The 24,869-nt window shown below is 39.2% G+C and overlaps 1 protein-coding gene across 23 annotated transcripts in view; it reads left to right on the top strand.

Moving 5' to 3' along the window:
• The window catches only part of MEF2C (myocyte enhancer factor 2C), a 172,930-nt gene that overhangs the window by 113,166 nt on the left and 34,895 nt on the right, over positions 1 to 24,869 (top strand). For 18 of the 23 annotated variants that reach the window (XM_047778251.1, XM_047778255.1, XM_047778263.1 and 15 more), the window contains one exon: positions 16,974 to 17,117. In XM_047778251.1, the coding sequence (XP_047634207.1) occupies positions 16,974 to 17,117 (144 nt within the window). Of the gene's footprint in view, positions 1 to 16,973; positions 17,118 to 17,176; positions 17,315 to 24,869 lie in introns of all 23 variants that reach the window. The other 5 variants (XM_047778266.1, XM_047778267.1, XM_047778269.1 and 2 more) reach the window with 2 other exon arrangements.

Below are 24,869 nucleotides of genomic sequence, written 5' to 3'. Positions count from 1 at the left end.
TTTAAATGGCTACGCAGGGAGTTCCCATCGTGGCTCAGCAGTTAATGAACCTGACTAGTGTCCATGAGGACAAGAGTTCAATCCCTGGCCTCGCTCAGTGGATTAAGGATCCAGCATTGCTGTGAGTTATGCTATAGGTCACAGACATGGCTCAGTTCCTGCACTGCTGTGACTGTGGTGTAGGCGGGCAGTTACAGCTTTGTTTCGACCCCTAGCCTGAGAACCTCTGTATGCCGTGGGTGAGGCCCTAAAAAAAATAAAATGATTATGCAGAAACACATCTGTCTAGAAATAATTCTGAAGATCCTTTGAAAATTCTTTCATGCTATACACATACACACACTCACACACTCACACATATGTGCTATTCGTGTGAGATTGTGAGACTGGCAGTCTTTACAGCAGATGAACTCAGGTATATAACATGCATCTTTCTATGTACCTGTTTCTGTGTCAGATCAACAAAGCTTTCATTGATTTCTATCTGTCCCTTTGGCTTTAGCAATAAAGTAATGTAGTAAGTTGGGATGAGGGGTTCTAACTTCTCCCAGCCACCTGCTTTGACTTTCACACCTCATTTCAGTATAGGTTGGATTCCTCTGACATTACTCACTTGTGTACCTTACCTCATGGAAAGAGACTTTGTACCATGTTTTACTTCCTCTTTTAATGGTACTGTTTCCCCTCATCTTTTAACAGTAGACTTTAAAAAGAAGTGGGATTCAATTCAGAATGATGGTGATGGCTATTTGAGGCATTTTAAAATGATTAAGTGGTTAATATGTGGTTAATATTATTTATTCAACAGAAAATTGACTTTAAGCCCGTCTAAAAAGCCAAGTATCATAATTGTAAACTTCTTTTAAATGTTATACAACTTTGTTTAATTTCGATTTTCAAAAAGTCCAGTTTCCCATCTCGGAGACTTGTGTGTGTCGGTCTGGCTGGGGAATCCTCCAGAGAAAACAGGGCAGCTAAGCCACTGCGGAAGCAGAGTCGGTGACTGTGGGTGGCATTTCTCTGCTGAGTCAGGTCTGTGCCAGCCCTTCCCCAGGCTTTTACTAACAGTGTGGATTTTCTGACAAGATGCAAAACCCAAGTCTTGTGGTTCTTGAAACTCTCCTGCAGTTTTCCCCTTTTCCTTGGACTTTGGGAAATTTTCACTTAAGAAGATCTCACTTCTTGCTCTGTCTTCCTGTAATTGCTAGAAAAAAATTGGGAACTTTTAGACTTATTCCTTTTATTTTTCCTACCATCTGGCCTATAAAGTAACACAGTGTTATCAGTATCATTTTGAAAATGAAAGAAAAGAGTTTATGTACCCAGTTTTAAAAGAAGAATTTTTATAATGCATATTTCTCCTTAGTCCTATAGCTTTTCCCAGAGAGAAACAATAATATCTTCATAAAAGTATACATTTCTTCTATTTTCCCCAAACTTCACCCCTCAAACCCAGCAAAAAAAAAAAAAAAGTCACTTCAGAGCAGTCTCTGCATCACTTATCTATTCCAGCAATTGAAATGAAGAGCTGAACAGTTAGATTGTGAATCTAAAGAATTAAAAAAAAAAAAAGAATATAAGTGCCAAAAAATGTAAAGCATCCTTTTTTCCTTAGGAACAAAGACTTAAAAATTTTGCAGCTATTGTTTTAATAATTGCAACAAACCTACAATTTATTTTATCAAGATAGATACAGCCCAAATGTTATTGCAGAGGACTTCCTTCCTAGTCTTAAAAATGTAGGGGTGGAAAAAATTAAACAACCTTTCCTTCCTTAGGTTTTCAACAACCTCCCCATCATTTTAACTATGTAGCTGCATCCAAAATATTAGTGAAGGGGCCTTCCCCTCTCTTCAGTGGATGTTACAATAAAACAATAAGGAAAACATTTTAGATAAGATCATTCATCAGAAGTTAATTCAATTATAAATATATCCCTTTATGGAAAAGTAAAATTTGTCAAACATTTAACACATTTTGTCTGAGAGTCAGTGTTCAAAGAAAACATATACATAATTTATGTAGTCTTTAAAATGGGCCAAATTTGCGGAGACAGAAAGTGAGGTAGCTAAGAGAGTGAACTCTGGAGCTTATACATGAGTTGGTTAATGTGGTTCTACTACTGACGAGCTTTGTAAACTTCAGCAAGGTCTTGAACCACTTTGCAGCTCTTTGTCTTCATCTGTAGAATGATAATCATAGTGGAGGAGTGGCTGCGAGGATTTTTAAAAGATCCATGCAAAGCTAGAGGCCCAGTCCCTGGCCCAGGGTAAATGCTCGATAAATGGTAGGTGTTATTGCTGAGGAACAGATTCAACTAAGGGGAAAATTAATATTTTGATAGTGCGGGAAGACTGGTTTAATTTCCTCTGCTTGCCATAGAAGAGGAAATGTTGTTTTTGTAATTACCTAATGAATAATATGGAAGAAATTAGAGCGCAAATGAAAAATCTGAGTTTACCACTGAACTTAGAAAATCACAGAATTCATAAGTTGCAGAAATTGAAATGCCAAACTTAAAAATCAGGTTACAGTACATTTCCAGTGATAATGCCTGAAATTACTAAAGTCATCCTGACTATAAAAGCAGGCAGCTACTACTGCCATGGAGGCCTGGAGCCCAAGGCCACAGAGGCTCGCCAGAGAAGGCTGTGTGGGGCCAGTGGAGAGAGAGTGGTTTGTGGGGCTGGCAGCTGCCACTTGGCCTCCCTGAGTTGGACAACAGGTGCTGAGCTGCTGCCAGGGGTGGGTCTTAGGATGAGCAAAATTGCTGAAGGCCTGTGGTTAAAGCTTTATGTTAGATCATAAAGTGCTAAGCACTTATGCCAGGAGAGACCGGCTTACATACCACATGATCACTGGAAGCACTCACTGGCTTATTTTTTCCCTCTCTCTTTCACAACACCTTCAGCCTGTCTCCCTTACTCTTTTTCCTTCCCTCCCTCTTCTCCCAATTTCTGTCTACTTTCTATCTGTCATCTATTTATCCTCTCTTTCTCTCCCCCCTTCTTGTCATCACCTCCCTTAAATAGTTCCTCCCCATGCCTTTCCGGTTTTCGTTTCTCAATGCTCTCTAGCTTTCGTAACATCACATGACATCTGAGGTGGCTGAATACAAAACCGAAGAGTGTTCCTTATCAGTATAACTTATGACATCATGGGAAATGTGATTTTACAAGCTACAAATGGTCTAAGGTTCGGAGGCCACAGATTCATGTATCGATAACATTCGTACCCTATGGAAAGAAAATTGAAAGGAGTTTGATTTCGATTATTAGGTCATTTAATTTGGAGACATAAATTTATGGAAACTTTAACTTGCATATAAAATAATAAGGTAGAAGGCTCTATAGGCCTTGGGAAGCACTTGATAGTGATAATACTAGGCTTTCTAAAAACATTTCTTATAAATTATATTTTATTTGTAAATATTTAATCCAGAAGGAAAGATCCCAGTTTGCCATAATGGTATGGATACTAAGTATTTTCAGAATCCACTTTGTAGATGGCCTATGGTCTATTTATTTCTAATCATTACCTTCAGTTCATAATCGTCTATACACTGATGAAGAAGGACCCTTCCTATCAGTACTGTAAAATAGCAAGAACTGCCTTGTGAACCCAGAAGACAGCAACCCCCAGTAACAAATGAGCCAAGAAAGCATGTCCCTGTGGAAAGCTGAGTAAATTAGGGTTCTGAAATGCTACTGGCACTTTTGATGTCTGTCATAGTAGATACTCTGGCTATATTTCTGGTACCATCTGGAAATAATTACATTGTTAGGAAAGCAAATAGAGGCCCTTTGATTAATGAACTCAAAGTTCATATTCATTTATGAAATTCTTGATGCCTAGTGCTCTACATTGTCCTAGGGATTCCCAGGTAAAAGGCACCGCCCTGCCCTCTGGGAGCCCAGTGTTGTGTGGACCCTGAGGCAGGCACACAATGGTCCTGCAAAGGGAACAACCAGGATGGGCAGGCAAGGCAGGCAGTTAAGTAAAGACAGTGATTGGAGGAGTTCCCGGAAGGCACAGTAGGTTAAGGATGCATAGTTGCCACTGCTGTGGTGTGAGTTTGACCTCTCCTTTAGGAATTTTCTCCTGCCACGGTGCAACCAAAAAACAAACAAACAAACAAAAGCAGACTAGAATAGTATCAATATGTTTTATAAATACAACAATAGCCTTAAAATGGCTAGAACTGAGCAACTGCCTGAGGATTTTGAAGCGATTTTATTTTAAAGCACCTTTTATTTACCTGAAGCTCCTTGATTACTGAAAGTACAGTTCTAACAAATGTTCTTCCATTCGACACCTGCCCAAACTGAATGTAAAATCCACCACTTATGACCACTCCACAGGTTAGGTTTATGGTAATGGCATAACAACTATAAAAGATAAATAGATTAGATGCTTTCCTTCCCCACAAGTAGTTTTTAATGTGGCAAAAGAGATAAGAAGTGTAAACCAAAAAACTTACTTGCAGTAAAGAAAGGCAGAGGGATGTGCTGCTATGCCTTTTGCAGAATTGGTCTGAGGGACTTTATTAATCCCTAATGTGATTGTGGGTAGAGATTTGTTCCCTGACCAATTGACAACATCCTGTAAACCCTAATATCCAATACAGTAACCTCTACTTCCAAGACAACACTTGGAGCCTATAAGGAGCCTTTCTTCCCTGGATCTTGACTCCCAACCTGCCAATGCTGGCCTATTGTTCTCTTGGGAGTACGTTCTGCTTTTCCATCTACATACCAAGACGGACAAGAGTCCCGTGATGTCCTTCCACCTACTGTTTTAACTGGCCAGGTGACCAGTGACCATCCCATCCATTATGCTTTGGGCACTTTCTGTTAAGCAGAAAGTTTTCCGATATACCAGCCAATAAAAAGAAAATATTAATACTGCATTAACCAAGTCCCAGGGGAATCTACATGGAAAGAAGCAAGTCATAAGAGTAAGGCTAGAGACCAAGGTTGCTAGCCTTTGACAGACCTAGCAGACACTACTGTTGAAAGGAGAGAAAGAAGGTTCCGTGTCAAAGGAAAGGGAAAGCTTAGATCCCCACTAACTCTTGCTTAATCTTGAGCCTCCTTGTTACATACCATTGGGCTCTCCTTAAGGATATTCTCTGTTGTAACATCCATTCAGAAGAGTTAACCAAGTTCTTGCAACTTTCTGCTGTCAGATACTGCACTAGTTGCCAAGGATAGAAAGCACTCAAGAGACAATTCCTGTCTATAGAAATCCTTTAATCTAGAAAATGAAATAAAAACAAGAATACAGAGAGCAACATTATAAAAGAAATGTTAATCACAGAGTTCTGGGGAAGCACAAAAGAAAGACATACTAATTCCATTAACTCTCTAGTCCATGTGATTCTTTTCTTTTATCATGTAAATTGATGTGTGGGGTTAGAGACAGTGGTTGGTAGGGGTGAAAGCAGCCTACACCTTGAGTACAGACCTAGCAACTGCTCCCTGTGTGTTTTCAGATCCCATTGTGATTCCATCTTAAATAAAAACCTCTGACACTGCAGCCTTGGATTCCATTATTCCTTTATTAACAACAGTAGTTATTGGGTGTCATCCATGTGCTGGGCACATTCAAGTTGCTGTGGATACAGAAGTGAAAAAAGAAAGGTTTCTGCTCTCACGGAGGTTTGTTCTAACACATTGAGACTCTTCTCTCCTCTGGCAGCCACAGTAGCTGTGACTCACATATTGTTCTCACACAGTCCCAGCAATGCTCTTCAGTCCTGATACCTCCTTTTGACACATCAGAGCAGTGTGGGTATTGAGCATCTGCTAACACAATTGTCAGTACCAGTCTCTTGGATGGCACACCACAGACCCAGGCAAAACCCTCAGAATTAGTTCTTAGGCTTGTCTTCAACAGAGTGTACCAATTAGGCAGGTAGAGTTTAAAGGCTCTTTCCCATCTCTACTGTCCAGACACTAGAATAACCAAAATCAAAACTTTTCTGTTGAGAAGTTTAAGTGGAGAATGGCTTATTGCCACTCATTGGAGAACATGCTGGTTTGTTGGAAAGAGAGAGAAATCAATGAGAAAAAAAGTGTAAATGTCAGGTATCAAGGAGAAAATGGTGAGAGTTCCCGTCGTGGCACAGTGGTTAATGAATCTGACTAGGAACCATGAGGTTGCAAGTTCGATCCCTGGCCTTGCTCAGTGGGTTAAGGATCCGGCATTGCCATGAGATGTGGTGCAGGTCGCAGACGTGGCTAGGATCCTGCGTTGCTGTGGCTCTGGCGTAGGCCGGCGGCTACAGCTCTGATTAGACCCCTAGCCTGGGAACCGCCATATGCAGCAGGAACGGCCCAAAAAATGGCAAAAAGACAAAAAAAAAAAAAAAAAGGAGAAAATGGTGAAGATACCCTAACTAAAATCAGTGTTCACAATCCAGAATTGGTCCTTAAAAATCTCTCTCCCACCATTTAGTAAATTGAGGAATAGGGGAAAAAAAATGGTAAAGGATTTTTTAGTGATATCTCAGATTGAAGTCTGTTATTGTTGGGCTGGCCTGTGACCTAAGAGATGGAAACTACAACAATGAGAATGAATGGCAAAAAGAGTGTTTCCCCATGGGATCAAAGGCCCACCCAGGAGAGAGTGAGAGGGCCAGTAAAGCCCCTTGGAGTGTATTACTTCTCTTCATCCTGGCAGAGATCCACAGTGGGAGAGAGGTGTTAGGAAAGGAAACAACTTAACCTTCATCTGGGAGTGCCTGGCTGTCTCAGAAGTGAGGTTTGGTTTCTCAGGTGTGATCAAAATTGTCATGCCTCAAGTTAATCTGTTGTCAACCTCCAATCTTTTTATTTTGTGTTGCCTTACCAAATGCTCTGGGTACACTGCTTTTCTGATAAGCTAGTGATAAATTACAGATCCCAACTAACAAAGATTCATAAAATTACATCAAAGGTAAAGTCCTCTTTTCTGAGGGAAAACCTAGAAACAGAAAAGAGAATGCATAAGGCACCTCTTGCATTATTTTGGTTCTCAGTGTGTTTATGTCCTCCTGCTGGTAACTTAGAGCTGTGTTAGCCCCAAAAGATTCAAGAGCATAGAAAGGATCAGCCTGTGCTGCCCAAGACTCAGCAATTATAAGCACAAAGAAACCCAACCCTTTTGCCCTGTATACAGAATTCTCTGCTCCCCACAGGGCTATCCTGTGCCCCAGTCATGAGGTAATTGCAGAGATTGCTTTAACCTACCAGGACTTATGTGCCTTGAATTTTGACTTACTGATCTTATTAAAACAAATAAATAGTTCTGTCACCTTAGGAGCCCACCCAACTCATTTCAATTAGTCTGTCACTGTTAGAAAGTATGACTGTCAAGGTTTGTTTGCTTATTCAGTCATCCGATGAACAACTACTGAGAATGTATATTGAGCCCACATATATTAATCAGACCCTCTGTTAGGTGCCAGAAATACCCAACCCTAATAGAACCCACTATTTAGTGGGGAAGCAGACCTGTTAAAAGATAAATTACTATATAAAATACCACATACTATTTTTTTTAAGTTAAAGATTCTAGGGGCACAGTGAAGGAAATCTCTAAGTGCCCAGGAGAGTTGGGAAAAAGCTTCACAGAGCAAGTGATGCCTTAGGTAATAGATGTCCCAGGATGACTGTGGCCTGGGTAGCAAAGAGAAGGAATAAACAAGGATATTCCAGACAGGAATGAATGACGCATATCAAAACAGTGTAATTAAAGGACCTATCTGACTTGGGAAATGGTGAGGAGTTCCTTCTTGGCAAAACCCAGAGTTTTGGGAGAAGACAGGAAATAGGGCTGGGCTGGCCAGCAAGGCAGGCAGAGGGCTTGCTGTGAAAACTGGTGGGTAAGGCTATTGATAGCCACCATGGTTGATAAGGAAAACAGTGAAAGAGTTAGATTTTTATTTTAATAAGGCCCTGCCAAAAGAAGGAAGAAAGATTGACCGGAAAGTGAGGGTCAGGGATCACACAGATTAAGGATGGCAGGCCAAGTAAAAAAAAAAAAAATGATAGTTGAGTCAAGAGATGGTTGAGTCTAGGGTGGTTTCTGGGTCTCCAGCTTGAACAGCTAGGTTGTGATGTTTGCTAGGAAAGGAAAGGTGGGAGGGGAATAGGTGAAAGGAGAGGTTGGAATCGAAAATATACACAGGCAAATAAATGATGTAGGAGAGATCATGGGAATCCTGCAGAAATGAGGAAGTATGGTGACTAAGCATAATCCTGGGCTGACTGATAAATAAGGCAGTGAAGGCTACTCCCATTCAAATGACTAGTCAGGCTGGCCTGACTTGAGTAAAAAGGCATTTACAACTAGCTGAGAGCCTACAGGGAAACAAAAATAAAGATTTGACTTTACTCTCATTACTTGAGGTAAAATATATATCTTCTTTTGTTAAAATAAATCATCAATAGTTATTAAAAAATACTTCATGAGTTCCCCTGGCGGCACAGTGGGTTAAGGATTCAGCATTGTCACCGCAGTGGCTCAGGTAGCTACTGTGGTATGGATTTGGTCCCTGGCCCCAGAACCTCTACATGCTACGGGCACGAACAAAAAGATAAAAAGGGAGAAAAAAAAAAAAGACAATTCAATGTATTATTTTGAACAGTCAGTGACCCCAATATCTGCTTTTTTGTCCCTGTAATTTATTTGCAATTAAAATGCCATTGTCTGAAATGGTTAGTAGATGAAGATACACATCCATACTTTATACTTTAAAAAATCCTGCTTCTGGATCTTTGTGGATTTACTTCTTCCCTCTCTTTCTCACCCTTTGTTTAATTTATAGTTCCGCTTATCTTTGTCTTCCTTATTTAAGAAATCACTGGAGTTCTCTTGTGGCACAGTTAGTTAAGGATCTGGCATTGTCACTGCCGTGACTTGGGTTGCTGTTGTGATCTGGGTTGGATCCCTGGCCTGGGGAACTTCCACATGCCACAGGCACAGCCAAAAAAAGAAAAGAAATCACTAACATTATCCAGTTTTCAAACTCATCTACAATTTCATCTTTTGTATTTCAGCTTTTTATTTTGTTTTCCAGCCTTTATTTTCTTAGCTTGCTTTACAGAGACTATTAGGATTAACTGCATATTTTTTTAGTATGCATTTCAATCACTGCATATTAAAATGTTCCCTGTTTTGTATTTCACTTCAGATCTCTCCTGGATTCAGAATGTCAGGAAACATTTAATGGCAAACTTCCCCAGCTCAGTCCCACTCTAGGCTTGCCTTGACCAGGTTCCAAAAGAGGTGTGGTGGAAGAAACCTCAATAAAAACGCTAAACCACTGACCTATCCTGAGGAACCCTGAATCATCTGATTGGCCCTAGAATCACCCTGATTTTCCATGAATCCTCCAGGCTAAGGTTAGCCCGGAATAAGACCAATGTCAAGGCCTGCGAGAACAGTGGAACAGGAGAGCAGCATCCAAGAAATGGGAAGAAAAGATGAACTTTGCTCAAGAATTTTGAAACATACTCATTTCAGATTTATAGTATCTGACTCACATTCCCAAAAGTTTCCCTGTGTTCTTTTATTTAAGGTTTTTGCTTTTCTTTTTCTAAGCATATACATGCTGCCTAAAATTCCACTCTTTTTTTCTCCTTCCACGCAGATTTCTGTCCCCCTTTTTCCTGCTACCTGTTTCATCACTAAGATTATATGCTTATTTTTTTTTCTTAAAGATTTCACAAATGCTCAGTTTTTCTGACATTCCACATGTAGACCACTATGCCAGTTTTTATGTATTTAATGATGTAAATCTCCTGACTTATAATCAGTTTCATACCTAGTACAAATTATGCCTATACTGCATTGCTTTCTAAGTTAAAAATGGTACATTTAAGAAAATAGTCAATTTATAACAGCTACTTTAAAAGGCTGAAGTAATAACCGAGTTTTAACAGTGTGAAATAATAATTTAAAACATGGAAAGAGAAACTGCACTTGCAAGTCTTAGGCTCAAACTACACTTTTTCCCTAGTGAGAGAAAGCATCTAAGCATTTTTTTCCTGTTCTCTTCATCTGTCCTTCAGTCTGTCATTTATGCTACAAACATTTCTGAAGTTTCTACCACATGGAAGGCCCTGTGCTAAGTTCTGATGATACAAATAACTAGTAAACAATCCCCAACCTCCAGGAGCTCACTTAGGGGAAGAAAGATATGTAAACAAATTATCTTAATCATATATTCATAAAAAGCATCCTTGCATCCAGAAGACCACAGACAATACCTGACATAGTAGTACTTAATAAATATGTGTCAAGAGGCCTAGATTCCACTACTGTCTTCGCCTCCAACCAGCCAAATAGCCTCTGTCCTGTTCTGTCATGAAAACTTGATGAGTTAATTGAAGTGGAAATGTGTGTTCTGTTCATTCAGCAAGCATTTATTGAGCACCTGTGTGTGTCAGGTTCTGCTCTATATTGAAACTTCAAAAGTGAATAAAGGAAGGTGCTTTTATTACCTATCAAGGATTTAGCAATGGAGACAGACATATAAATAATAATTTGTGATAAAGGCTCTAACAGAAAATATATACAATAAGTGATTGCATGAATGAGGGAGAGATTCATTTTAGCCCTGGGAATCAGAGAAATCTACAGAGAGGAAATGCTGTGTCAACTCTGCCTTGGGGGCCTGTCTGCATCCAGGGAACAGACACCTCTAGGGTCCTCCCAGTAAGAGAACCCAGCTTGAGCAAGGACAAGGGGTTTGAAAGGCTGGTGCTTATGCGCCATTATTTTCCTTCCTGAAAGGTGTGAGGAAGGGCCAGGTGGTCTTTGGTGGTCTATTCCAGCATTGGAGTATCAGTAGTTCAAGGAACTGTCACCCTCTGAATATATGAAATAATTTGTGGCCATTAGGGGGAGTGGGTGGATATTTCTTTCCATTCTGTATGTTAAAAGCTTTCACATCTTTAATCAGAGTTTCTGTTTCCATTATCTAAAGATGAAACATCATTCACTGAAAAAAAAGTCAGTCCAATATTAATATTATCTTTGGAGGAAAAGAATAAAAACAAAAGCAGTAAAACCCTCCAGCTCTTCTCGGCCTGTCCCCAGTAGGAGTTACTGTCTGGTTAGGATGTGCATTCATACCTAGAGAAATGTAGTGTTGTTAGGGTTTATATTTTAAACTTCTTATTAAAATTTTCACCACAAATGGATGATTTTGAGTAAAATTTAATTTTTTATACACTATGCTAGCTATGATTTGCTTGTCTAATTAAAGTCTACCTACTGATTGTACTAAATTCACAGTATTTTAATGTGCCTTTTCATTTCTATATTAAGAACAAAGAAGAACTATGAAACAGGGAGAGAGAGTACAGACAGTCTTACAGTTTTGATTATTAAAACCTATGGTGGAATTTCTTGGAACCTGATTCTTCCCATAGCCTAAGTAATCTGTGCTGGAAATCACCAAAAACACACAATATTATAGGTCAGTTCAGAGCTTTTTGGTTGAATTTGTATTGCCTGCTTCTCTAAAAACAAGTACAAAGAACAGTATCTGGGCTATAAGAGGTTCTCAATAATTATTTGCTGAATGTGTTTTAAATGAAGTCAGTCATTGAGCACAGTCCTTAGGGTGGACACTCCACAGATGCTGAAGGGCCTGGAAGCAGCAGTGTCCTGCGCAGCAGCACTACCACCGTGGGAGGGTATTTATGAAGCTCAGAAACTTCGTTTACAGACAGTCTCCATTTCAGTGCACCTCCTGTGCCTGTGTAGATTCACTACTTTCTAAAGATTATTCAGCAGACACTTATCTTCATAAAGCTGTGATAGACAAGCCCAGAAATGATTTAGTATCAGAGGAAAGGAAGCTACCTTTTCTAAGTTGATGTCTTTTTTTTTTTTTCTTGGCTTTTGTGTGAACAGGACATTAAGGCAACTAATGGTAACAATTCCCACATGTGTTCTTGACACATCAACTCTCTGAAGTAAGGGCAATGCTAGCTCTGCAAGAAAGGGTGATTATTTGAATTTTAACAAAATTAATAAGACTATTTTGGGATTTGTCACAAGGGGATTTGAAATTTCTGCTGTAAAATACAGAGGCACAGAAAAAGAAGGATGATGAAAATACACATTCTTGAGGACTAAAACTAAAGACATGGAAAGAAATTGAGGAATTGGAAGCTTTTAATCTGTGATAGTGGGTCTCTGAAAGAAGGTCACGTTTGCTTAAATAGCATTAACATAAAATATGTAATTTCATATTTGAAAAGGGGCAGTAATTTAGTTATTTCTTGCCTGCTAACAAGAGATAATTAGGAAGGGAAAACCAGTCTTAACCATTGTATACAGAAGGGATTTTTCTAGTTGATAACATAATGCCTAAGACAAGAAATGAGAGCTCCATGTGGCATTTTTTTTCATTTTTATTCCTTTCAGTAATGACATAGAATCTGTTCCGTACATCTATTTCATTAGAATTTCTGAAGCACCTGTCACCTATCATCATCAGTTTATATGTATTTCAAGTTTTCCCAATGAACAAATGTAATAATGCAGAGTCCATATGTCCACATTGTCTGGGGGTAGGGGGAAGATTCCACATGGTTTTTGGAATACCTGGCTGCACTCCTTTTCCCATTTATTGTTTGGAGTATGTCACCTTCTGTCAATCTAATTACTTCTCTAAGAAACGGCTGTTCTCAGCTCACTGCATGACAACCGCTGCCTTGTGAAAACATCCCAGAAGCCTCTGCAATCAATTGATCCACCCCACAAATGTCACTCTCACATGGAAGGCTGACTCCAGATTTACAGAGTTCTCAGAGGAAAGAGTTTCTTTAGATACGTAGCAGTAGAAGCTGGTGGTTTCAGTAGATCTCTTGCCTTATCTTGACACACTGAATAAATCTTTTGAAAACATTGTCTGCTGAGAGACACTTACAATATATACATCCAGGACTTCTAACCCCTGTAAAAGAATAATGATTTAAGTGCCTACATTACCTGACCAATAACATTTATAAAAGATCAGAGAAGCTTTCAAAAGCCAGCAACAGAGACTTTGATTTTACTAGGAAAAAAAGTCTCGAGGAATAATGCTTATTTTTCCATTTGTTAATCCCTTTAGTTAATATCAACTATTTATTACTGTGATAAAGACAGACTTGGCCAAATCTAATAGTAATTCTTTTGCCATCATTAAACAGCTGTAGATTTTTAATATAATAAAGATAAGACTACTCTTATAGGTCCACATTCAAACTGTGGTAAAGTTGGTGCCATTACTTCCATTTTCAGAGCTTTATAATTCCACTATAATCATTTGTTCTTGGCATAAATGTGTTCTACAAGCTCTCAGCTGAGAATAATATTTTTGAACAATTTTTTCAATGTTCTGGTTATGTGATTATGGGAACTTTGAATTCAATATTAATATGCTCTTGGGTTTTGTGTTTGTATATCTCAAAATGCTCCTTTTTAAAATAACACAATTTAGCTTAAAACTATGTGTCTTTAAATGGTAGAGATATTTCACTACTTAAATACTGGTGGTGTTCATTTTTGATGATGTAGTGTGATACAAGAAGAATTTAGTGGGAGAAAATGAGCCACTGTTTCCCTCTTATTCCCATCACTGCCATCTCCTTTGTGACTTCATGCCACTGCTTTGTTTACTTAATAGTTTATATAATTCTTCAGGTATAAAGGAGCTAAGGATCTAATTGACTTTTTAAAACTTTGTTTTATTATACTTGATTTACAATGTTCTATTAATTTCTGCTGTACAGCAAAGTGACCCAGTTATACCTACCTACCTACGTACATATACATACATACATACATACATGCATATACACACACATATATACATATTCTTTTCTTTTTTTCACATTATTCTCCATCATGTTTCATCACAATTGATCAGACATAGTTCCCTGGGCTATACAGCAGAATCTCATTGCTCATCCATTCCAAATCCAAAATAGTTTGCATCTGCTAACACCAAACTCCCAGTCCCTCCCAGCCCCTTCCCCTCCCTCTTGGCAACCACATAATTGACTTTTTAATCTGTAAACTGAGAAGTGTTTTATTGAGCAACAAGCATTCCCACTAGGTCTAAAATTTGATGACTAAGAAGTATCAATATTTTAGCCATGTTTTTATACTTAAAATTTTCCCACAGCCTAATTTTTAAAAATTCTACCTAATTTATTTGTGTTCAATCCACATGCTGTAGTTGCATGTGAGTGGGAGATATCTAGTCCACGGCCCTCAAGTCGCACTCCCAAGAGTGCAGGCAGAGCCAGGCAGGGTGGCCCCACTGTGCCCTGGCAGGAGGCTTGGGCCGTGGTGAGAGCCATTCTGGCTTGATACCTGACATAAGGGTTCCCTAAAATCCTCATGGAAGATTTGTGAGAGATAATGAGTTAACATTTGTGGAAATCTTCAATAAAGTGTAATTGATGTTTGAATTTTTCTAAATCAAACACAAAATCTATTGCTGAGAACTTCGTAAGAATATTTAGCACACATGTACGTGCCAGATGGATTGTAATGACAGTTGATAGGCCTCTCCTAACCCTTGCGTTCTGTTGTCAACAATCTGCACATCAAAACAACTATAGTTTTCACAAGAAGATATATTGTATAAAAGATCCGGGTTGCATATTGAAAAATCTGCTGTCTAGATAAGATTATAAATCAGTGTTATATAAGACGTTAAATTAGGGGTTTATATAAGAATAGTCTTAAAGCGCCTTACAAAAATATCAGTAGATAAATTATGAAAAAATATCAGACTATTTTATTAACCTTACATGTTTTTTCCAACATGAGTGAATTTTTATGAAAAATTGTGGACTGTGATGCAAGACACTCAGAAATTATTCCTAAAAGCTCAAGGATATGTAGAGATCAAAGCAGGAACACATCATAATAGTAAACAGTCATCACCAGCAAGAATGTTCTTGTGACTGAGCTAATGCTAACAATAGAGTTTAAAACATAGGAAATTAAGTTAGCAAATAAAATTATTTTATTCTAATGTATTGTGACATCCTTTATAGCATTATTATTGGAACTCTCTAGGAGTATTTATTCTGGATGAAAATGATAGCTGTTGATTTATGATAGGACAGGTGGCCCCACCAATTGTAAATTCCCCAAGATTGTAAATGTATATTTTATCATCTTATGTCAAAATATTCATTTTAATATTCAAACATTTTACCACATAATAAGCTGTAACCATATGTTTATTTGTTATATTATATCACTATAACACTAATAAATATTTACAGAGCCACAGTGTATCAAAGACGTATTCAAAATGGTAGCTCTCAGTTTGATTTTAGGTAAAAATTTTCAGTGCCTCAGAAACTAATCTTAAGTAGTGTTACATTTGTTACACATTGGTAAGGGCCAAGGAGCTTAATTTTTAAGACTGACACCCCCTTTTAATTCATGTTGTTTTATTTATTTTCCCCAATTGTATGAAATAAAGATGGAGTGTTATCTCAGCTTTGAATTCCTTAGCTTGACGTCACAGCTTTGGCTTTATTTGTGTGTGAATTCGGTCTTTAATAAAGATGAGCTCTGATGTACTTTCCATTAATGAGAGACACTTAGGTACACAGCTCTTTATAAACGATTGGGTAGTACCAGGGAAATTTAGAAATGTTGCTAGTCTATTAATAATTAACATGGCAAGCTGTGTGATTGATTAATCAGAAGTTTTATAATCTCTAAAAACATAACATTATCTCTGTAGATCGGATCATGTGCAATTACGTTGACAACCATCAGTTTTAAAAAAGGGAAAGAAAGAAAGTAAAGCCCAGGACTCCTGTTACAGTTTTGCATGAGTATTTATCCTTCTGTGACAGCTGAAACTAGACCAGATAGCAGGTTCAAGATAAGACACTGACTTTTCACTTTCATGTGTTAGGAGGCAGTCTCAGGGTCATCATCCTCAGCTGAAACCAGGAGGAACTTCTGCTAGTTTAGTAGTTACTGACTTGGTTACTTCTTTTCAGTATTCTTTGCCTTCCTTACTCAGTTCATGATGGTTAAGCCCTAAGTTCAGCTGTTGCGACTTTTCTTTCAGCCTATGTTTTCTCAGTATTATCAATTTCAGTACAGATTTTCGTATTTATAGAACTCTAATCAGACTAAACAAAGGTGATTCCCCTTATGATCACAGTGTCTGAACATTCTTTTTTTTAATCTTTTTTTATTTTTTTAATTAAAGTATAGTTGATGTACAATGTTGTGTCAATTTCTGCTGTACAGCAAAGTGACCCAGTCATACATATATATATATACATTCTTTTTCTCATATTATAATAGCACAAGGAACTATATCTGATCTTTTGTGGTAAAACATGACAGAAGATAATATGAGAAAAAGAATGTCTGAACACTGTTAATGGCTACTTCATGCAGACGCATGCTAGGTTCTCTTACCACCTTTTGCCGTCAAGTACATATGCAGAGGGGTGGTGGGAAACTGTTAGTGCCAACCATTATGTTAAACTCAAGCTAGAGATCTGTTTCTACCATTTCTGCTTTTGTCGTGATCACATTTTCCGAAATCATTGTGTAATGTCCTAACTTCTAATTTTTCTGTGGGAAAATAAATACTGTTGCAATTTGCCACTTTACTTGTATTTTTCTTTCATTGCCTCTCACCAGATATTGGAAGCACATATGAATTCTAAGTCATGAAACTTCAGCCCTCCTACCGTCTTTGTTCACTGACTGAATTTGGTTGCAGAGGGAATATTTCCCTTATACTTTTTTCTTAAGTAGTAATGAACGCACTGTTGAAATGACTCACTATTTCTCAATACGGTTTCTTTACCCTCATGTAATATAGTACATGTAATAACCTAAAATACTGAATAGCTTAAACTTCTGTAACACCCCTGCATGTCTTTTACAACCTGTGTCTAGGTTTGAACTTTCCAAATTATGTATTTCAGACGTTGAGAAAGAAGGGCCTTAATGGCTGTGACAGCCCAGATCCTGATGCAGACGATTCAGTAGGTCACAGCCCTGAGTCTGAGGACAAGTACAGGAAAATTAACGAAGATCTTGATCTAATGATCAGCAGGCAAAGATTGTGTGTAAGTACTCAAAACACCCTTCCTTTTTTTTACTCTTGATATTTCTCTGAACCTGGCAGGCCTTGAACAAGAAAGAAAACAAAGGCTGTGAAAGCCCCGATCCCGACTCCTCTTATGCACTCACCCCACGCACTGAAGAAAAATACAAAAAAATTAATGAAGAATTTGATAATATGATCAAGAGCCATAAAATTCCTGTAAGTACCAAAGGTAGATGGCTGGTCTGCTGATAACTGCTGCAGTAACATACCTTAACCCTTTCAGTGAGGGCTTCTCTAAGAAACACTGCAAAGGCAACCCAGAAAATAGCCATCTCACCCCAAGGGCAGTTCCCTTAGAAAGCAAACCCTCGGGGATGCCGAGATTGTGTCATCTAAAAGATGTGCCATTAAGAAGTTCATTCAGAAGTAGCAAATTCTCAGGAGGAAGAGAAAGATCTATGGGACACACCCTGAAGTTACACAGTCTCTTGAACAGAGTCCACACAAATCACCAGGCACTCGTTAGACACCTCTCCTTCTGGAGGACGACTGACTGTAGAATGTGTAGGTGTATTTTTCTGAGATCAGATACACATACACAAGTGGAACTTCAGTTCTCTCCCATAAGTCGACCCTCATCACCCAAGGGAAAGCTTATTCCCGAACCAAGCTTCAGCCGTCTCCCCAAACATGAAAATTCAGCAGCAGCACTGAAGGGTTAAAGCTATTGCTCGCTGCAGGGAACAGACTGCATGACAACCTAATGGTAAGATTTCAACATGTCTGTGTGCTGGGGTGATTTCAAAGCTTTATCAGGATATTTGCTTTGCCTACACCAACATTTTCCATGCTTTAACATTTGGCTAAATTTTTTTTAAACTAAGTTGAAAAATTCCTAACAATCAATCATATGCCTTGCCAGATATTTAAGAGAAATAACTCTGCATGTATGATTTTGTTTTGCCCACAAATAGAGGGGGAAAGTACATACCTTTTATTCTATTCTGTCACCAATCAAGTGATGTTCATTTTGTGACATAAAGTGATGCAACTCAAGCTTCACATGTTTTCTGAATGACTAATGTAAGTGTCTGAACCCTCATTGTAAACAGGCTTCTCAGTAGGTAATTAATTGCTTTCTCCAAAAAGTACATTTTTTGTAAGTTAGGGAACCAGCCTAAACCTGAGGTTTGAGAGAGACTTGGCAGTGAAAACAGGCCTCCACAATTACAAGTGCAGATATCTGAGGACAGAAGCTCCAGACCAAGTCCAAATGGCACTTACAAGATAAATTCATGCTTTATGCATAGTAGGTGCACAGTCAACCCATGGTGAATGGAATTGAACACTTGAAAACTTATTTATAAAATGTATGTGTCTTAAACTTTCTATCCTCATCAATATGTGACTGCTTCCTTTGTCAAATGAAATAATGTCATCGGGAAATCTTCCTTTGAATCGGAATTATTAATACACTGTATCATAAAGAAAAGCTAACTGCTGTAAATTCTTAAAGCTCTCATAAAACCGAGCACTACATGCAGCACTTCCACAGTGGGCACTTGATCAAATGAAACATTTCCTATCAGATGCAGTCATGCATACTTGTTATACCCAGAATTCTTAAATGAAATCGACGGGGATTTTATCTAGCCTAAAGGAGAAAAGAATTAGCTCCTTTGGGCCGATTTTTGGTTCCTATGGCCTTTTGGTTTCTTTTGCTATATCTCTAATAGACTAGTGCAGAACTGCTGGGTGCATTTGTGAATGTACAGTTTGAAGGGGAAGCACTTGAGGTGTCTCAGGAGGAATCTGCAGCACAGTGAGGAAGAGGACGGTAGATGAAGGCTTCCTCTCACTCTCCAGCATGTGGAGCTTTAACCCCCAGAGATTCTGGGAGGATGCCCATATTTGCTTACTGGATCACTTCCCCACGCTTTAGGGGGAAAGAGGTGGGATGCATACCTGGATTCCCTCACCATACTTCATCCTGTCGTGTAAAGAGTTCGAAATCAGGATACATGATTTCTTAAGAGGTGCAGTGGTGTGTGGCGGGGGATGGAAAACCACATTAGAGTTTACGGGCAGAGCTGTGAGAAGGAGCCACAGAGCTCCAGGCTGTGCCTCCAAGTCTTCCTTTCTTTAGTAAGTACTCAGTCTCCACGATGAAAAGCCCAGTTTTCGCACATCGCTTTCAGTTGCTGGAAGTAAATTTTGTTGAAAGTTTCCACAGCTGCTAAAACATTTACAGCAGGGCAAGGACACTCTGCCCTTTGTATGGAGAGAGTGTCTCCACCTCTTTAAAAACATTACAAGACTGTTTTTCTATTTCAGAGACCCGGGTTGAAGAGTTTTCCTTTTAAAATAGAAAATTTAATATTGCAATCACCTGTTGGTACAATCTGATTTATTCCCATATTCCTCAATTACATGAAATAATTCATGGATGATTTGGAATCTTGTTGACCAGTGTTTCCTCATGCAGGGTTTGCCACAGTTCATGCTGTGCTTCACAGTGAGAAAAAAACAGCCCCATTTGAAGCACCAGGAATTAGGAAATGGGCTGAAGGAAGGAGGGGCAAGGGCAAGACTGGTTGAGAGGGACAGGGAAAGGAGGAAGTTGAAATAGAACATATGTATTTTCTTCAAATAATGGACTCTGGAGAGAAAGAAAGAACACTGTACCTAGGATCAAGGAGGGAGTTAAGGACAAGTAATTGAGATGATCTACATGCAGAAGATGAATGCTTGAATCCCAGTGGAGATAAAACAGAGCAGCTCCTCAAGGATGGGAAGGAGCGTGGCATTCGGACAGGAGCATCTGCAGTTGTAGTCAAAGTGGTAGGTAGACAGAGAGAAGTTAAGCGGGTGACCACCTAGTGACCTCTGGTGTATATAAAAGTTTGGCTCCATAGATGTTGAGGAGGGGGAGCAGGTGCTTGAGAGAAGACTAAGAATGTTACAGGGTAGACAGTGTAGGGAACTGGGGATGGAGGATGTGGACCAGCACAGGCCAGAGTCCAGGGGAACTAGACTCTGGAGGGAATTTGAATATAGGCAGGCAGTCGGTAGTCACTAGTCATCAGAGTTATATGAGTTTTTTTCTCTGTTCTCAACAGACTGGTAATGGTTAATCAGAAGTTAAGGGTGTCATTAGTGGACAAAAAAAAAGGGATTCAGTTCAGTCATTCATATTAAATAAAAGAGAGCCTATTAACTAAAAATATTTTATTAAAAATATTTTATTGGACTTTTTATTGGACTTTTCCTTGCGGTAAGTTTGGGAAAATCATGGGTTTTGGATAAGACTTCAGATACCTTTCTGACCATGATGACTCACTTTGGTAACCATGATCAATTTGTTCAGGGATAAAAGCTAAAAGCTTTTTAGTTCTCATGCCTGTGTCTTAAAACCAGGGCCAGTGTCCTGGGCATGCAACCTGTGCACTTACACAGGGCCCAGCTCTCCTAGGCCCATGCTGGAGCCAGTGCTCAGCTGTCACCATCTTGAAATTCTTAATAATTTTTTAACAAGGGGCCCCACATTTTCCTTTTTCCCTGAGCTCTGCAAGTTATATAGCCAGTGGTATCTATAGCATTTTATTTAATCACCTCACATTCTTCCTTCCTATCTTGAGAGTTCTAAAATTTGGAACTGGCCCCTGAAATCTTTGCAAGTTTGGTGTTTTTAATGACTTTTCTGGCTTTCATTTTTTAGATGGAAAATTCTAAAACGAGATGCTCTTAAGTTCCTTAATTTCGAAAAGTCAAGAAGGAAAAGGGAAATGCTAATTTCTTACAAACTTTGGTACATTATTATAGCCTTGGCATTTCTCAAAGTGTTGAGGGCTGGTTGGTCTCTTTATGGATGCAGCCACCTCAGGGTGCACATGAGGCTGAGGGAGATTAAATGACTTATCTGGTTAAGTTCCAATTTATTATACAACCTGGACCGCAGTGGAGATTTCTGATTTAAAAAAGGCTGAAGTTCTTTCTGATTCTCTGAGATACCTTCTCACTGTGGTCATTTTTAAACTTATAATTTGATTTCAAAATTAGTTCCTAATACAGGTAAGGAAACAAAACAGAAAGATAGAATGCAAGGGATGTTTTATGAATTGTGAATTTTTGAAGTATACTCTGATACCAAATTGACTTCTGTTTAGCCAATCACAAGAGAGTTTTATAATAACTCTCATCAAATTGTTTATAGTCCAGAATGCTGGAAACTGAATAACTCTTGGTGATGATGGTCAGAGGAAGAGAGGATATAGAGAGACTCTCACTAAATTGGTTAGTAGAGTGGTAGAGAATTTATTAAATAATTATTAATCATCCTCTTTATTTTGGATGTGCGTGCAGTCATGCGAGGTGAGGGGTATTGGCTTTGCTCTCTACTGGGACGCAATCAAATTCTGTAGAATATTCAGGGGGAAGTAGTTTTATAGCAGATCCTTAGGTTCCCAGTTTAATATTTTTAAGCAGTAATAGTGAATACGGATTAAAATATGTGTAACCAAAAGATAGCTTTAAAATACCAAATCTGAGTAAATGTGAATGAGAGGAGTTTTTAAGGTTTATTTTTTCCCAAGCCCTCCATCATACCCTGGCCTTGAAGGGCATAAGGATGTACTCTGACATGGATGAACAGCCACGTTCCATGACAGCCCATTTAGTTCATTATGTTCATGGCTGGTAAATAATAGGCCACTAACATGCAGCCCTTACTCACCTCGCAGTATGATTTCTTTTTTCTTTTTCTTTCTCTCTCTTTTTTTTTTTTTTTTTTTTTTTTTTGCTTTTAGGGCCGCATCCATAGCATATGGAAGTTCCCACGCTAGGGGTGGAATTGAAGCTATAGCTGTTGGTCTATGCCACAAACACAGCAACACGAGATCTGAGCCCAGTCTTCGACCTACACCACAGCTCACAGCAATGCCGAATCCCTGACCCATTGAGCGAGGCCAGGAATTGAACCCGCATCCTCATGGATACTACTCAGATTTGTTTCCACTGCACCACAAAGGGAACTCCCCACAGCATAATTTCTGACTGAACTATTTTATTTCTCTCCAAAAATGGACAGTGCATTGCACAGTGATTTAGTAGCAAAACCAACAGGCTCAGTCACTAGTTAGATGACCTTGGGCCACTTAATCTCACCAATTTAAAAAGGAAGAATCTATCATGAAGGGACATGGTTGGAAGGGTTCAGTCAGATCAAGTATGTAAATTATAGTTCAGTGCCTGCTTAATAAATAATAAACAGTAAGTTGTAAGCTTGTATTTTGGTATTAATTTAGTATCTTCCTAAAAATTCTTTGAATAAAAATATTCATTCACTATAATAAAACATAGACTAGGCTGCATATTACCTCACAGCAAGAGAGCTTTAGCATCCTGATGAAAAGGACATTATTTGGCCAACATCATAACTGATCTTATAAAAGAAGGTAAAGAAACACAAGGGAATGAGATCAGGAGATGGGTGGGAGCAGGAGCAGGATTAAATAGAGTGGTCATGGTGGGCTTCTTTGAGAAAACCAGATTTTGAGCAGAAATTTGAAGGAAGGGATGGAGTTAGCCATGGAAATGAGACAAGCATGAGGGCGGGAGGATGAGGATGATAGGAAACCAGATAATGGAGCCTGGAGAAAACTGGAATTTACAGAGCCCTGTGGAACACTGGAAGAAGTCAGGCTTTACTCCAAGTAAGGTGGGTGCTCTTGCAGGGAATAGATAAGTGCCATCATCTGACTTATCCTTTTAAAGGATCTATCTGGTTGCTGGGTTGAAAACAAAAAGGAGGATAAGGATAGAGGAGGTGACTATCGAGAGGTGACTGTGGTGATCAAGGCAAGAGATGATGGTACTAGAACCAGGGTGGTTGCCATTAGAAGGTGAGAGGGGGTCGGAGACTGTATTTGGAAGTTAAGCCAATAGGATTTCCTGTTAGGCTGAATGTGGGATGTGAGAAAAAGAGAAGACTCAGGGTGACTCCAAGGAGTTTATTCTGTGCAAATGAAAGCATTTTGAGCTGTCATCGGTGGCAATGGGGAAAGCTAGACTGAAACTAATTTTGAGATGTGTATGAGATAGACATTTTGGTAGAAATACTGAGGCTGTAGCTGGATATGCAAGGTTGGAATCAGGATAAAAATTGGAGCTGGAGATAAGAGAAAGGACTGTGTTCCTTTTACATTCAGAGATCAGGGGGTAAAGGGAAGAACCAGCCACAGGGGCTGAAAAAGAGCCTCCTTTGAAAACAAGAGGGAAGAGTTCAGGGCCCGGGAAGGAGAGGAAGTTTACAAGGAGTGATCAGCTGTGTCCCAGTTGAGGACTGAGAAGTTACCACTGGATTTAGCAACCTAAAGGTCATTCCTGACTGACAAGAGCATTTTCAGTGATGAGGAAAAGTTTTTCACGGAGTCATTTGAGAGCAAGCAGCATGCCGTATTTACAACCCAAGACACAGGAACAGAATTGTCATTGGTGACACGATTTTCCAGAGTGGTGAATAATTTTTAATAAAATTCCATACCAAACAAAGTGGAACATTCCCTCAGCATACACAGTAATTGCATTTCTGGGAATTTCAGTGTATAATAAAATCTGTGTTTCAGTGTATAAAAAATAGCTTGTGTTTGCAGAACAAAGTTAGTTCTGACTTAGATTATTATTAAACAAGTTTTTCATACACATGAATGTCCACTGGGGCGTCTGAAAGTTGGATGGGGTAAAAGACGATTCTTTGATGTGTAGAACTGTGCCACCTATGATAGGATATTCAGCACACTTGCCCACCCAACCAGAAAATGTCAGCCCTACCCCCAGTCATTGTGACACCCACAAATATCCAAACTGTTCCCTTAGGAGATAGTCCACTGGTGTAGAGTACCACTGTTCTGGATCTAGAGAGTCGCTATTATGGCTCCAGTGGGAAACAGATGGCAAGCCCACATGGGTAATTGAGAGTTTAGTAAAAGGACTATTTACAGATGGATAGAGTTTGGGGAAACTCCAGAAATAGTGAAGTACATTAGGGCTTCCAGCCTGGAAGCCGTTAGCACATCTAAATCTGAAGGAGCAAGAGGAGGAAGAAGTTACCAGAGCACAGCAAGATCTACGTCTTGGAGGAAAGAGGACCCCAAAAGAGGTGTGGCCGGAAGTTCCCTTGTGGTGCAGCGGGTTAAGGTCACAGCTGCAGAAAGGGTTGGATGCCTGCCCTGGGAACTTCCACATGCCCCATGTGGCAGAAAAAAAAAAAAAACAAAAAAAACAGAAGTGTAGCCTTCACGAAGGGAATGCAGCCTCTGCCATCCAGTGGCCCAACAAGAGGAATGCTACAGTAGAAAAATACTGACCTCTTTCCTATTCTCTGTCCTTCTGCCAGTGCCTCACTGGCTCAGCTGAAGCCAGAGAGCCAGCAGAACCTGGAGATTGCAGTCAGAAGGGTCAGCCTCCTGGGCCCAGAGCAGTGAAGAGGCTGGCCAGTGGATTGGGGGGCAGCAGGAGCAAATGGGGAAGACCTGGACGGTTATTTTCTTTTCTTAGCCGTGCTAGAGTAATTCCTATTTGGCCATTTAACAAGGGAATACAATATTTTGTTGGTTCTAGACATTTATTTTATAGTATACTCTAATATTTGTTGTTGTTTAAAGGCTCTGGGAATCAGGGGATATATTCATTCTTTGATGTCTTATCAAATATTTACATTCCACTATATCAGGGTGTTTATCCAAAATTATTTTTTGTTACTCTGCTTCCAACA

Source organism: Phacochoerus africanus, chromosome 4 (genome assembly GCF_016906955.1).
Source record: "Phacochoerus africanus isolate WHEZ1 chromosome 4, ROS_Pafr_v1, whole genome shotgun sequence".
Classification (NCBI taxonomy): Eukaryota; Metazoa; Chordata; class Mammalia; order Artiodactyla; family Suidae; genus Phacochoerus; species Phacochoerus africanus.
Note: the sequence above shows the minus strand (reverse complement) of the source record. Positions and strands in the feature narration are given on the sequence as shown.